This window comes from Carcharodon carcharias, chromosome 23, assembly GCF_017639515.1.
Source record: "Carcharodon carcharias isolate sCarCar2 chromosome 23, sCarCar2.pri, whole genome shotgun sequence".
In the NCBI taxonomy this organism is placed as follows: Eukaryota; Metazoa; Chordata; class Chondrichthyes; order Lamniformes; family Lamnidae; genus Carcharodon; species Carcharodon carcharias.
The window spans coordinates 10,341,826-10,354,837 of NC_054489.1; the positions used below are offsets into that span (position 1 = coordinate 10,341,826).

A 13,012-nucleotide genomic window follows, 5' to 3' on the forward strand; every position below is an offset into this window, starting at 1 on the left:
ATGCAGGAGCAGAAAGACCTGGGTGTATATGTGCATAGATCATTGAAGGTGCCAGGACAGGTGGAGAGAGCAGTTAATAAAGCATATAGTATCCTGGGCTTTATTAATAGGGGCATAGAGTACAAGAGCAGGAAGGTTATGTTGAATTTATATGACACTTGTTAGACCGCAGCTGGAGAATTGTGTACAATTCTGGGCGCCAGATTATAGGACGGATGTGAACACATCAGAGAAAGTGCAGAAGAAGTTTACAAGAATGATTCCAGGGATGAGAAATTTCAGTTACGAAGATAGATTGGAGAGGTTGGGACTGTTCTCCTTGGAGAGAAGACTAAGAAGAGATTTGGCAGAGAAGTTCAAAATCATGAGGGGGCTGGATAGGGTAAATAGGGAGAAGTTGTTCCCACTCATAAAAGGATCAAGAATGGGAGGGCACAGATTTAAAGTGATTTGCAAAAGAAACAAGTGGACATGAGGAAAAACTTTTTCACACGAGTTGTTTGGGTCTGGAATGCACTGCCTGGAAGTGTGGTGGAGGTAGGTTCAATTGAGGCATTCAAGAGGGTATTAGATAATTAGTTGAATAGAAACAATGTGCTAAGGAACGGAGAAAAGGCGGGGCAATGGCACTAGGTCATAATGCTTATTTGGAGGGCTGGTGCTGTGCTGTTAAAATTCTGTGATTATGTGAACTCTAAAACAGGTGCAGGAGCAGGGGGACCTGGGTGCATATGTGCATAAGTCATTGAAGGTGGCTGGACAAGTTGAGAGAGTATTTAATAAAGTACACAGTGCCCTGGGCTTTACTAATAGTGACATAGAGTACAAAAACAATGTGGTTATGTTAAACTTGTATAAAGCACTGGTTTGACCTCAACTGGAGTATATTGTCAAGCTCTGGGAGCCATACTTAAGGAGAGATGTGAAGGCATTAAAGAGGATACAGAAAAAAATCACGAGAATGGCTCCAGGGATGAGGAATTTCAGTAACTAAGATAAATTGGAGAAGTTGGGACCATCTTCCTTGGAAAAAAGAATGGTGAGAGGAGACTCTATAGAAGCATTCAAAATCATGCAGGGTCTGGACAGAGTAGATAGGGAGAAACTGTTTAACTGATAAATTAAGGACAGTTTTGTGGTGTAGGTGCATGCTAATAAGGAAAATGATTGAGATTGCTCAAAAATCAATTCACTTAGAATCCTTAACAGCCAGCAGTCAGTCTTGGGCCCAATTTTAACACTGTATAAGCTAAAGGACTTTGAATGAATTAAAATCACAAGCAAGATGTTCATCCCATTAGTCTGAGTTAGATTTGAACCACAGTTCCAGAGGTAAAAGGCCTGTGTCTAACAGTCAGTTTGCCAATTATCCCTCTTGTCCTGCAGCTTTGGTGTATCTGAAAGTATAGCTTATGTCCTCTATTTTGTTAGGTACTGCACACATAATTGAACTTCAGTGCAGAAATCAGCAAATGTATAGAGGACTTTAAACTCCCCTGTTAAATCTGGAAGAGCCACTTCCTAGAGATGGGGCCATTTTAGGTAAGGTACTGTTTATTTATCTTGTGGGGTCAAGAGAAGGAGTGGAGGAGGTTACTATCTCACTTGTCTCCTTCAGTTTACAACTTTCCAAGTGTTATGGACAAGGTATAATTTTTAAGTTGAATATAGTTTCAGTTAGGTTGCTTGTGAGCCTTGGTGCCTAGGAGTCTGGATAGATTCCTGACTAAAAGGTCAGGTCTCTTGGGTTTGTTTGTAAATATACATTTTTAATGAGGCTTTACAACTGCTGAAGCTAAGGAGATTAAAAGGGTTAAAAGTTTAGTGATTCTGAGAAAATAATTTAACAAAATAGAAAAACTTTACTGTTGCCTAGCGACTATGGTTGAGTGACACAGACACAGAGACAAGACAGAAAAGTGAGGTCAGTGTGTGTTTCAGTGTGTGTCAGAGAGAGGGGACAGGAATTTTAAGCTCTCTGATAAGTAAAACTACAAGGCTGTTGGGGGAGTAGTTTATTGAATAGTCAGCTATAGGACTCAGTAAAGTGATCAGTTTAGCAGAGGTGCTACTGAAAGGCTGAGTTTAGGGAACTCATTTGTCTGCTCTGCAGTTGAAGGAACAGTGAATTTAGAGTGTGGGTTTTTTTGGGTGTTTCGGGGAGATATATGAGTTGGGCGCAAAGTATCGAGTGAATATCCTAGAATTCACTGGAAGAAAACTGTTTGCAACTGTGCCAGTTCCAAATGACAGGTCTTCGTGTCAAACTAGTGGTAACTCTTCATTGGTTTATGTATATGCAAAGATATTGCTGGGGCAAAGAAATAGTGTGAATTTGAATCATCTTCTTGTGTTTATATTGAGATCTTTCTAACCTTTTTTGTCTGGTGTCGTACTGTTCATTTTCTTTGTTTAATATATAATATTTATATTATATATTTTATTTGTAAAAAGCTCAGCAGATGGCTGAGTCCTAAAGGACATCGCTGCTAAACTGGGTCTGCGGCAGGTAGTGAGGGAACCAACAAGAGGGAAAAACATACTTGAACTCATTGTCACCAATCTCCTGCTGCAGATGCATCTGTGCCTGACAGCATCGATAGGAGTGATCACTGCACAGTCCTTGTGGAGACGAAGTCCCGTCTTGACATTGAGGAAACCCCCCATCCCATTGTATGGCACTATCACCGTGCTAAATGGGATAGATTTCGAACAGAACTAGCAACTCAAGACTGGGCATCCAAGAGACACTGTGGGCATCAGCATCAGCAGAATTGTACTTGATTACAATCCGTAACTTCATGGCCCGATATATCCCCCATTCTACCATTACCATCAAGCCAGGGGATCAATCCTGGTTCAACGATGAGTACAGGAGGGCATGCCAGGAGCAGCACCAGGCATACCTAAAAACCAGGTGTCAACCTGATGAAGCTATAACACAGGACTACTAGTGTGTGATTCCACAACTATTGGATCAGATCTTAGCTCTGCAGTCCTGCCACATCCAGTCGTGAATGGTGGCGGAAAATTAAACAACTCACTGGAGGAGGAGGCTCCACAAATATCCCCATCCTCAATGATGGAGGAGCCCAGCACATTGGTGTAAAAGAAAAGGCTGAAACATTCGCAATAATCTTCAGCCAGTAGTGCAGAGTAGATGACCCATCTTGGTCTCTTCTGGAGGTCACCAGCATCACAGATGCCAGTCTTCAGCCAATTCGATTCACTCCACATGATATCAAGAAATGGCTGAAGGCACTGGATACTGCAAAGGCTCTGGGCCCTGACAATATTCTGGCAATAGTACTGAAGACTTGTGCTCCAGAGCTTGCTGCATCCCTAGCCATGCAGTTCCAGTACAGCTGCAACATTGGCATCTACCAGCTATATGGAAAATTATCCAGGTATGTCCAGTACACAAAAAGCAGGACAAATGCAACCCAGCCAATTACTGCCCCATCAGTCTACTCTCGATCATTAGTAAAGCGATGGAAGGGGTCAACAGTGCTATCAATTGGCACTTGCTTAGCAATGACCTGCTCACTGATGCCATTTTAGGTTCTGCCAGGATCACTCAGCTAGCACAAAGGAAAATGTTTGTGGTTGTTGGAGGTCAATCATCTCAGTTCCAGGACGTCACTGCAGGAGTTCCTCAGGGTAGTGTCCTAAGCCCGACCATCTTCAGCTGCTTCATCAATGACCATCCTTTTACATAAGATCAGAAGTGGGGATGTTCGCTGATGATTGCACAATGTTCAGCAGCATTCGCAACTCCTCCGCTACTGAAACAGTCCATGTCCAAATGCAGCAGGACCTGGACAATATCCAGGCTTGGGCTGACAAGTGGCAAGTAACATTCACGCTGCACAAACGGCAGGCATTGACCATCTCCAACAGAAGAGAATCTAACCATCAACCCATGACATTCAATGACATTACCATCGTTGGAATCTCCCACTATCAACGTCCTGGGGGTTACCATTATCCAGAAACTGAACTGGACTAGCCATATAAATACTCTGGCTACAAGAGCAGGTCAGAGGCTAGGAATCCTGCGGAGAGTAACTCACCTCCTGAATCCCCAAAGTCTGTCTACCATCTGCAAGGCACAAGTCAGGAGTGTGATGGAATATTCCCCACTTGCCTGGATTACTGCAGCTCCAACAACACTCAAGAAGCTTGGCACCATCCGGGACAAAGCAGCTGCTTGATTGGCACCTTTTTCACAACCATTCACTCACTCTGCCACCAAAGTACAGGAGCAGGAGTGTGTACCATCTTCAGGATGCACTGCAGAAACTTACCAAGGCTCCTTAGTCAGCACCTTCTAAACCCACAACCGCCACTATACAGAAGGACAAGGGCAGCAGACACATGGGAACACCACCACCTGGAAGTTCCCCTCCAAGCCACTGGCTGTCCTGACTTGGAAATATATCACTGCTGCTTCAGTGTCGCTGGGTTAAAATCCTGGAACTCCCTCCCTAATGGCTCTGTGGGTGTACATGCACCACATGAACCACTGCAGTCCAAGAAGGGAGCTCAGCACCACATTCTCAAGGGCAACTAGGGATAGGCAACAAATGCTGCCCTTGCCAGCGAAGCCCACATCCTGTAAATGAATTTTAAAAAAAACCTCCATGAACTTGTTCAGTAACTTCCCTCCATGGTTTCTGAAAAGAAAGATGTTAGGATCTATCAAACCAGATTTCACTCTGTGATCTGACTTGTCCAGTATTAACATCAGTTGGGATTGTAACACAAGATCTTTGTGCTCCTTCAATTTGAGCCTTTTGCGCATTGCTGACATCCTGGTGGTCACACCTTTTAGTGCACTGGCACTAAATTCCCTCCCCAAAGCACTTTCCTCCTTTAAGATGTTCCTAAAAAACCTACTTTTTTGACAATGCTTTTGGTCTCCTAACCAATTATCTCCTTCTTTGCCTCAGTGGCAAATTTTGTTTGATAACACTCCTATGAAGCACTTTGGGAGCTTTACTACGTAAAAAGTGATATTGTAAACCCAAGTCATTGTTACCGTTCTCGAGCTTGATGACCTCAGTTCAGACTGAGGTTCGGGAATGAGATATGTAACCATTGTTGTCATCAATACTATTACAGAAGGAGGTCATTCGGCCCATTCTGCCTATGCCAGCTCTTTGAAAGATTAGTCCCACTCCCCTGTTCTTTCCCAATGGCTCTGTAACTTTCTCCTCTTTAAGTATTTATCCAATTCCCTTTTGAAAGTTACTTTTGAATCTGCTTCCATTACCCTTTTAATGCAGTGTATTGCCCTCAATTCACTGTGTATTTTTTTGCCCATTACCTGAGGACTTCAGAAATAGTTCAAGTTTTTACCAAGTATCTCTTCAGTGGGGGTCCACAACAAGTATTCTGATTGATTTAGTCTCTATTTTCTTCCCCTTTTTGGAAAGCTGAGCAGTCTGAAATCTATTAAGGTTGCAGTACACAAGTATAGAGGTGTCAGAAAAACAGATGTCTACTAACTGGAGCATCAGGGAACTGGACAAGAAAATTGAACAACATAGCCAGATAGCATGAACATCAACGAACCAACACAAAATCCAGGAGACTCTGCTATTTTGGCTCATTCTTTCCCAGAATCTTAAAATGATGACAGCAAGTACTTCTACAGAATGTCTTTGGACTTGGCACCGTGCAGAGGCATAATCAAAGAAACAAGTCAAACTGGGCTCTAGGATGGAGGAACAGTGCACTTAGCGGCTAAACTCTGGAGAATCCATTATTTTGCTTGAATCACCGCTCTGGCATTGTGCACTCTTTGTGATTTAAGACCTCAGGCTTTAGCTGGCATTGCGTGCCTAACTCCAGATGAGTGCTCAGGACTACAGGCCTTTTCCTTGGAGCAAATCTGAAAACAGGAGATGGCAGAGCAGGTGAGGGAATGTGAATCGCTTACCTTTGCCTTCTCAAGTTGTGCCAAAGCCTGTCGCTCAGCTTCTTTGCGTAGAGCCTCCCTGTCCTCCTCTAGAGAGATGTCGGAGTCTGATGGACGGCTGGTGTAGGAATCAGCTGAACCCTGAGCAGAAAAATGGGGAAAAGAATAAAACATTTTTCAATGCCTTGCTGGAAAACAGGAGATCTGCACTGATAATATTTTGATACTAAATTCAAATCTTAAAATACACAATCATCCTTTTAAACAAACCCTCAAATTTCATACACAAATAGAGTATCTATACATTAATAATTTTGCTTTTAAAGTTTGCCATTGAATTTTAATGTTACAGACTTAAATCATACTTCCCACTTCAATATGGTAACTCAAATGTTACTGGATGGTAACAAGCTTCAAGATTCTCATCATCTACTTGAGTTTAGAAGACTGAGGCAGAGGTATACTGGGTCTAAGATGAGCCAACCCATTATGCACAATTATTAGCTGCTTGCTGCTTTCCCCAATATTGAGTCTGTGTCTGCTTCTATCTGCTTTTTAGCACGATCAATGTTCTTGAAGCCATTCACAAAAGGCTATTCATGTTTTGTGATGGACTAAATCTTCTGCTACCAGAAATTGATTTATTTAAGTATCATGCCTGGAATAAAGGTGGGGATGTCTTGGTCAAATCTACTGTCAGGGGTGGAGGTGCAGTCCTGTCAATGGGTGCTAAATTGGTGATAGCGGAGAGGGAATTCAGTGGAGATTTTACATTGGTGCAGATGTTGACAGGTGAGGGCTGTGGATGCGGATATGGTCAGTGCAGAGGGCAGTCAGTGGGGAGCGCTGTCAGCGGAGACACTGCTGGTGCAGAAGCTGTTAGTGTTTTCCGTAATTCACACAAGATTAATAGTCGTTATGAGTTTTTAAAAGTTATTGAGAAATAATCTGGACATTTTATACACTGCGTAGATAATCATAGAATCATACAGCATGGAAGAGACCATTTGAAAGACCTCTCCAATTAGTCCCACTCCCCTGCTCTAGAGTTGCAATTTCTTTCCCCTTTTCTATATCCAATTCCCTTTTCAAAGCTGCTATTGGATCCACCTCCGCCCAGCTCCTCCCAACATCTGGAATTAGAGTACAGAAAAAGGGGTGGATAGAATTCAAATGGCTTTTAAAATGGGCTTTTGACTGGGATCCTCGCTCTGGGACAGTGACCTGCCGCTACAGCTACGCTGTCCACTCTAATAATGCTGTGAGCCTGCCAAAACCTTGTCCACAACAGTGAGACGGTACAGCTGCCAGCACTAAAAACTTGATACACAGCGCAGTGCAGACAGGTTTGATTTAAACTAGCTCCAATCACAGGTCATTTCTATGTAATTCTGCACTTAGAATTTTAATCAGAGGCATTAACTCACAGGCTGCTGCCTGCCACAGGGGACTCGAACCATTTTTGTTGCTCGTTTGTGTTAGAATTCTTGTCTTTAGTGCTTTGATTTTGAACATTTGATACTGCACGGGGGAATTCTAACTCCCTCTGCCCGAAGGAAACCAGACAGAACAGGAGCTAAAATCCAACTTATTGTTCGTTTCCTGGCTAATGGCTATTTTAGGGACATTAGAAACAGCAGGAGGCCATTCAGCTCCATTCAATTAGATAATGGCTGACTCCCTTTCTTAACTTCATTTTTCTGCCTTTGCTTCATTTCCCTTGATACCCTTCCGAACAAAAGCCTGAAACACAGCCCCGATGAAGAGTCACACGGATTCGAAGGAGGAGGCCATTTTGCCCCTCGAGCCGTTCAGCCCATTCAATGATTGATCTGTGACCCAACTCCATCAACACGTACCCGCCTCTGCTAACTTCACCCCTGAAAAATTTGGCTCTAATGTTTCGTATGATACCTGCAGCCAAAAAATAGATGTCCCTGAATCCCTGGGCCGAAATCTGTTCTTCCTTTAATCTTCAAAGTTAGACCTTGAAATTCAAATAATTTTGCTCTATTCTACTATTTCACTGTTGGCTTCCTCACTGCCCATCTTAAAACATCAACGACACTGTTTTGTTGTTAACTAACCCGGCAACATCAAACCGGATTTATAATTTTGGCAGCTAAGGAAGACTGGGCCTCCCAAGGCACTGATCACAAGAAATGAAGCATTACATATATGTGCTTTACACAAATGTGGCCATCATTACCCAGAAACCAAAGGTCTTATTACCAACTCCACAAAAACACTGTAACCTCTCAATTCTGGTAATTTATTGTTCAGAAACACCAGTTGTCCAGAAGTTTTTAAGCCGACCCAAGCAACTCACAGCATCATTTTCGTACAGCACTTTGCTGAACAGAAGCAAAAAATATACAGTATTTGGGTAAGTAAAACAACTGTTATTACTGCTCTATAATGTTTTATCACTGTTTTATACTTCAGGTAAATATTTATATCTACGTGCTTTCTGGTTCAAACACTTGTAATTTGCAAATGTCATTCTATAATACAGGAAATTCCAAAATCCCGAAATGACTTGGTCCTAAGCATTCCTGACTGGAAAGTTTAGAGTGTATACTTTGACCTGATATCCTCACATCTTTGACATCTCACTCTCTCTCTCTTTTCTGTCAACTGTCGCTTTCGCCCACTAACAACATCCTGGGGATGTTTTACCAGAAACTGAACTGGACCAGCCATGGCTCCAAGTGCAGGTTAGAGGCTGGGAATTCTGCAGAGTAACCCAACATCCACAAGGTACAAGTCTAGAGTGTGATAAAATACTCTCCACTTGCCTGGATGAGAGCAGCTCCAACAACATGCAAGAAGCTTGGCACCATCCAGGACATAACAACCTGCTTGGTTGGCCCCCATCCACCACCTCCAACATTCACTCCCTCCATCACTGCTGCACAGTGGCAACTGTGAGTACCATCTACAAGATGCACTGCAACAACTCACCAAGGTTCCTTTAACAGCACCTTCCAAAGCTGCAACCTCTACCACCTAGAAGGACAAGGGCAACAGATGCATGGGAACACCATCATCTGCAAGTTCTCCTCCAAGTCACACATCATCCTGACTTGGAAATATATCGCCGTTCCTTCACTGTCGCTGGGTCAAATTCCTGGAACTCCCTCTCTAACAGCACTGTGGGTGTACCTACACCACAGGGGCTGCAGCAGTTCAAGCTTCCCACCACCTTCTCAAGGGCGAACACGGATGGGCCATAAAACCTGGCCTAGCCAGCAATGACCCCTATCCCATGAATGAATAAAAAAGATTCTGAAAAAAAACCTCCAAAATTTTAAAAAATGCAACGTGTAGAATTCAAAAAGGAACTTCCAGAATGAGCTTTATTGCAGTGTTCAGGGAGATCAATGGCGTAGCACCTCAATTATACAGAACACCATAGACCTTGATAATAAACCACTAAATGGACTGGGGATTGCAGCATGGACTTATTGTTCTGCATGCCTTACCCTCACTCTGTACTGTGCATTCACTGAACCTCCTTGGAAACTAATTACAGGTTTGAATAAAGCTTTTCGTTCTCCAGTTCTGCAGGAGTGATCTGTTGCCTTTGTTCAGAGAAGTGGCTCCTGAAACTGATGACTGTGCCCCAAGGGAATCCAGGAATAATTTTCAAATATCTGATTTGTATCGGTGTGCTGCATCTTTTTCCAAATATTATTCCAGCTGACCCATTTTTAAGAATGCGCCTTTTGAAGTTTCTGAAGGAACTAAAAGATGGCAGAGAACAATGGTTCGATGTTGCAGTGTGTAACGGTGTGTAACAGTGTGTGAACTCTGCCATCAGCATGTAGACTCGTGGTCAAATCATTAAAGTAAAGGACTCATATACAAGGCCATATGTTTCTGATTTTAGTGTCTTATCTTCCAAAGCCCATGCTTTCAAGCGTTTATGTCAGTCCCAAGGGGTATCATACAAGTATCACTGAATCGCTAAAGACAAGGGGTGCATTCGCTCCCATGCACATTAGAAAAACAAGACACAATTATACACTCCAGGGACTTGACCACAAAATCTAGGTTGACTCTCTCATAGAAACTGAGGAATTGCTGCACTGTCAGGGGTCCCGTCTGTCAGATGAGACGGCCTGTAACATCTGAGCTCCCCAGCGTCAGACTCGGTGGGGGGTACCCCAAAGATGGTCTGGGGAGTCCCTCTGGGACGTTCCCAGGTAAGGGTGTGCACGGCAATTACCCAGAAGTGCACACTTCCTTTGGACAATTGCGCTGCGCTGGGAACCATCCGAAAATGTGGTTTAAATCACAAACTTCGGATGGTTCTGCCGGGATTACACCAATAGTTACACAGAGAAAGTTAGAAAAATTAAAACCTCTTCTGACATCTGAGTAAAGACCCAGATGAACCCCAAGGGACTCCCCCTACCACCCCTGACAACCCCTACCCCCCCGACACTCATCACGACACCGCCCCCATCATCCGCCATGAACCCCAGCACCCCCACACCCCCAATACCGCCACCCCCTCACCGGACCCCCCATTGCCCCCACGCAGCCTCCTGTCACTCCCAACCCCCCCTCCCCAGACCACCCCCTCCCCCTGGATGTCCGACTGGCCGTCAACCCCACCCCCTGAACCTTCAACTGACCTCCACCCCACCCCCCCCAACTCTGGACACCCCTCCCCACGAACCTCTGCCCCCCAACGACCTGGGATGCCCCCCACCATCCCATGGAACTCAGACCATCACCCCTCCCGCTCCCCACCTCCCCCACACCTCAAACTCCCTCCCCACCACAGACCTCTGACCCAGCACCACCCCCCCCCCCCCCCCCCCCCCGACACTCCCAGCCACCCAAATCTTATCCACATACCTTAGATATTTATCTTCCCCCCGGCCCTTTAAACTTACCTGCTTTACGGTAGCAGGTGCCTCCTTGAACGCGCTGAAGCTACACTTCTATGGAGTCCTGAGGAGTCTTTCTATGCAGGTCCCCAGGCAGCTCTGGCGAACGGAAGTGTCAACGTAATTTTCAAGACCAAGACTAAGTAATTCTTTATTCCTTCTAATCACTGCGGGCCAGCACTTTCCGATACTGGTCAGAAGTTACGGCTCATTAAACCCTCTGCCCTCTCAGGCGGATTGAAACGATTCAGTGGCACTCATTCATGAGCAGCACCCCAGGGTTCTGGCTAATACTCATCTTTCAAACAACACCATTTAAAAAAAAAGAATGACTGCTACAACAGTGACTCTGCTTCAAAAGTAGTTCTGTGCCTATAAAGCACCTTGGATATCCTGTGATCGTGAAAGGGGCTATATAAATGCAAGTTATTTCTGCACAGACGCCACCATATTGGTGGCAACTGACTCAATAGTTCTTCCCTCTGTCACCAATCATCACTCAAAGCCACCAGACTAAATGGGTCCATTCTTCATTATCAAAAGCTCCAGGGCCAAAGCCATTAATTTGTAATTTTTATAAAAAGTACAGACAGGGTCACAGAATTCAATCTCCCAAATTCTGGTAAAAATCCCAGGAAATGTTATTGAGACTTTCAGCACTTTTAAACTGAGGAAAATCTTTTTCACCCAGCGAGTGGTTGGAGCCTGGAATGAATTTTCTGAGAGAGTGGTGGAGGTAGGTTCGATTGGGGCATTCTAAAGGGAATTGGATTGCTATCCGAAAAGAAAGAGTGCGCAAGGTTACGGGGATAAGGGTGGGCAGTGGGGCTAGGTAGAACCTTCTTTCCGAGAGCCAGTGCAGACTTGATGAGCCGAATGGCCTCCTTCTGCATTGTAAAGATACTATGATTCTGAGCTCACAGCAGAGAAGTAAATGCCTTAAGCAGATCAGACTTTGTATCAATCAAAACTGGAATCCTTATACAGGCTTTGAAAGGGACAGCATTTCACTGGACGAGTAATCACCCTTGGTAATATGCTCTTAGCGTAATAAGCCAAATTGCAGCCTGACGATTGTTTTGTACAAATTCATCAGGATCTCTTTTTGGTTTGTATCCTAGTTATAAAACCTATTGGTCTTTTAGTGGGTTCACTACTTGGCACAGAAAATTGTTTGGCTTCAAGGACTAAGTACATACTGGAAAAATTTGCATTTTAAAAGACTCTTAAAGTCCCTTAAAGGGCTAATGCATGACTCTGATTGCTATTCCTGGAAAAAGCAGCCTTTTACAGGAAAGGGTAATTAGCAGATGAAAAACAATTGTCAACCTCTTGACCCTAGTGGACTGTGCACAAGTGGGAGGGTCACATGGGTTTTATGGCTCTGAAACAAAAAACCATGCCTGGAAGGCTGTGTTTTAAAAGTGGGTTTTGGTTTTGGTTTAAGAGAAGGACCAACTGCTTCAGAAGGCAGCCTTTATGCAGTCCAGAGCCAGTCCATAGCTGGGAGTGAATATAAGCTGCTCCTGAGATGCTCTACATGCTGGAATAGAGTACACTCGAGTATTCCATGAGTCTGCCCGGAAGGCAGTGCTAGAGTCATTGGTTATTTTGCAGATCAGTGCTGAGAGACTAACCTTATAACCTGGACGCCATTTCAAGGACTCCACCATCTATCCTTTGCCTTTGAACCATTCACTCTTAACCTTGGGCTGAATTCCTCCATCTCTATTTTTTATTCCATTGTTGCTTGTGTGTATGTGACTTAAGGTATCTCAAAAGAGTAATTAGTATAATGTCATATTCCATACTGTACGTTGATAAGCGTTATCTTTCTATTCAACAAGACTTTTTTAATAATAAACTAATACTTTTGTTGTTTATTGAAAGAAGCCTGGTTAAAGTCTCTTTTATTCTGAGTAACAGTAGTGAAGGTAAATAATTGGCTAGTTTTTGTGAGTGAATTGAACATTTTGCGACCTGTGGACTAGTGGGGCTCGATCAACTGTGCACTCTTCCCATCCTGGCTGTAACAGTACACGCCTATGACTTTCTATCTATTCCTGTACACCCTTCAGTCTCTTTCCAATGAGTTTATAAACCAATTACAACACAAAACACTTTACCTCATTCTTTGCATCGGATTGCATCTGCCAATTGTTTGCCCAGCTTGTTGACCTGTCCACAC

At 43.8% G+C, this 13,012-nt stretch overlaps 1 protein-coding gene across 1 annotated transcript in view; it reads right to left on the reverse strand.

Moving 5' to 3' along the window:
• LOC121269069 (voltage-dependent L-type calcium channel subunit beta-1-like) overlaps positions 1-11,085 on the reverse strand; it is a 68,345-nt gene extending 57,260 nt beyond the window's left edge. The window contains exons 1-3 of the mRNA XM_041173507.1: positions 11,069-11,085; positions 10,144-10,171; positions 5,945-6,064 (exon numbers count right to left, since the gene is read on the reverse strand). Of these exons, the coding sequence (XP_041029441.1) occupies positions 5,945-6,064; positions 10,144-10,171; positions 11,069-11,085 (165 nt within the window). The remainder of the gene's footprint in view (positions 1-5,944; positions 6,065-10,143; positions 10,172-11,068) is intronic.
• Positions 11,086-13,012: the final 1,927 nt, after the last annotated feature.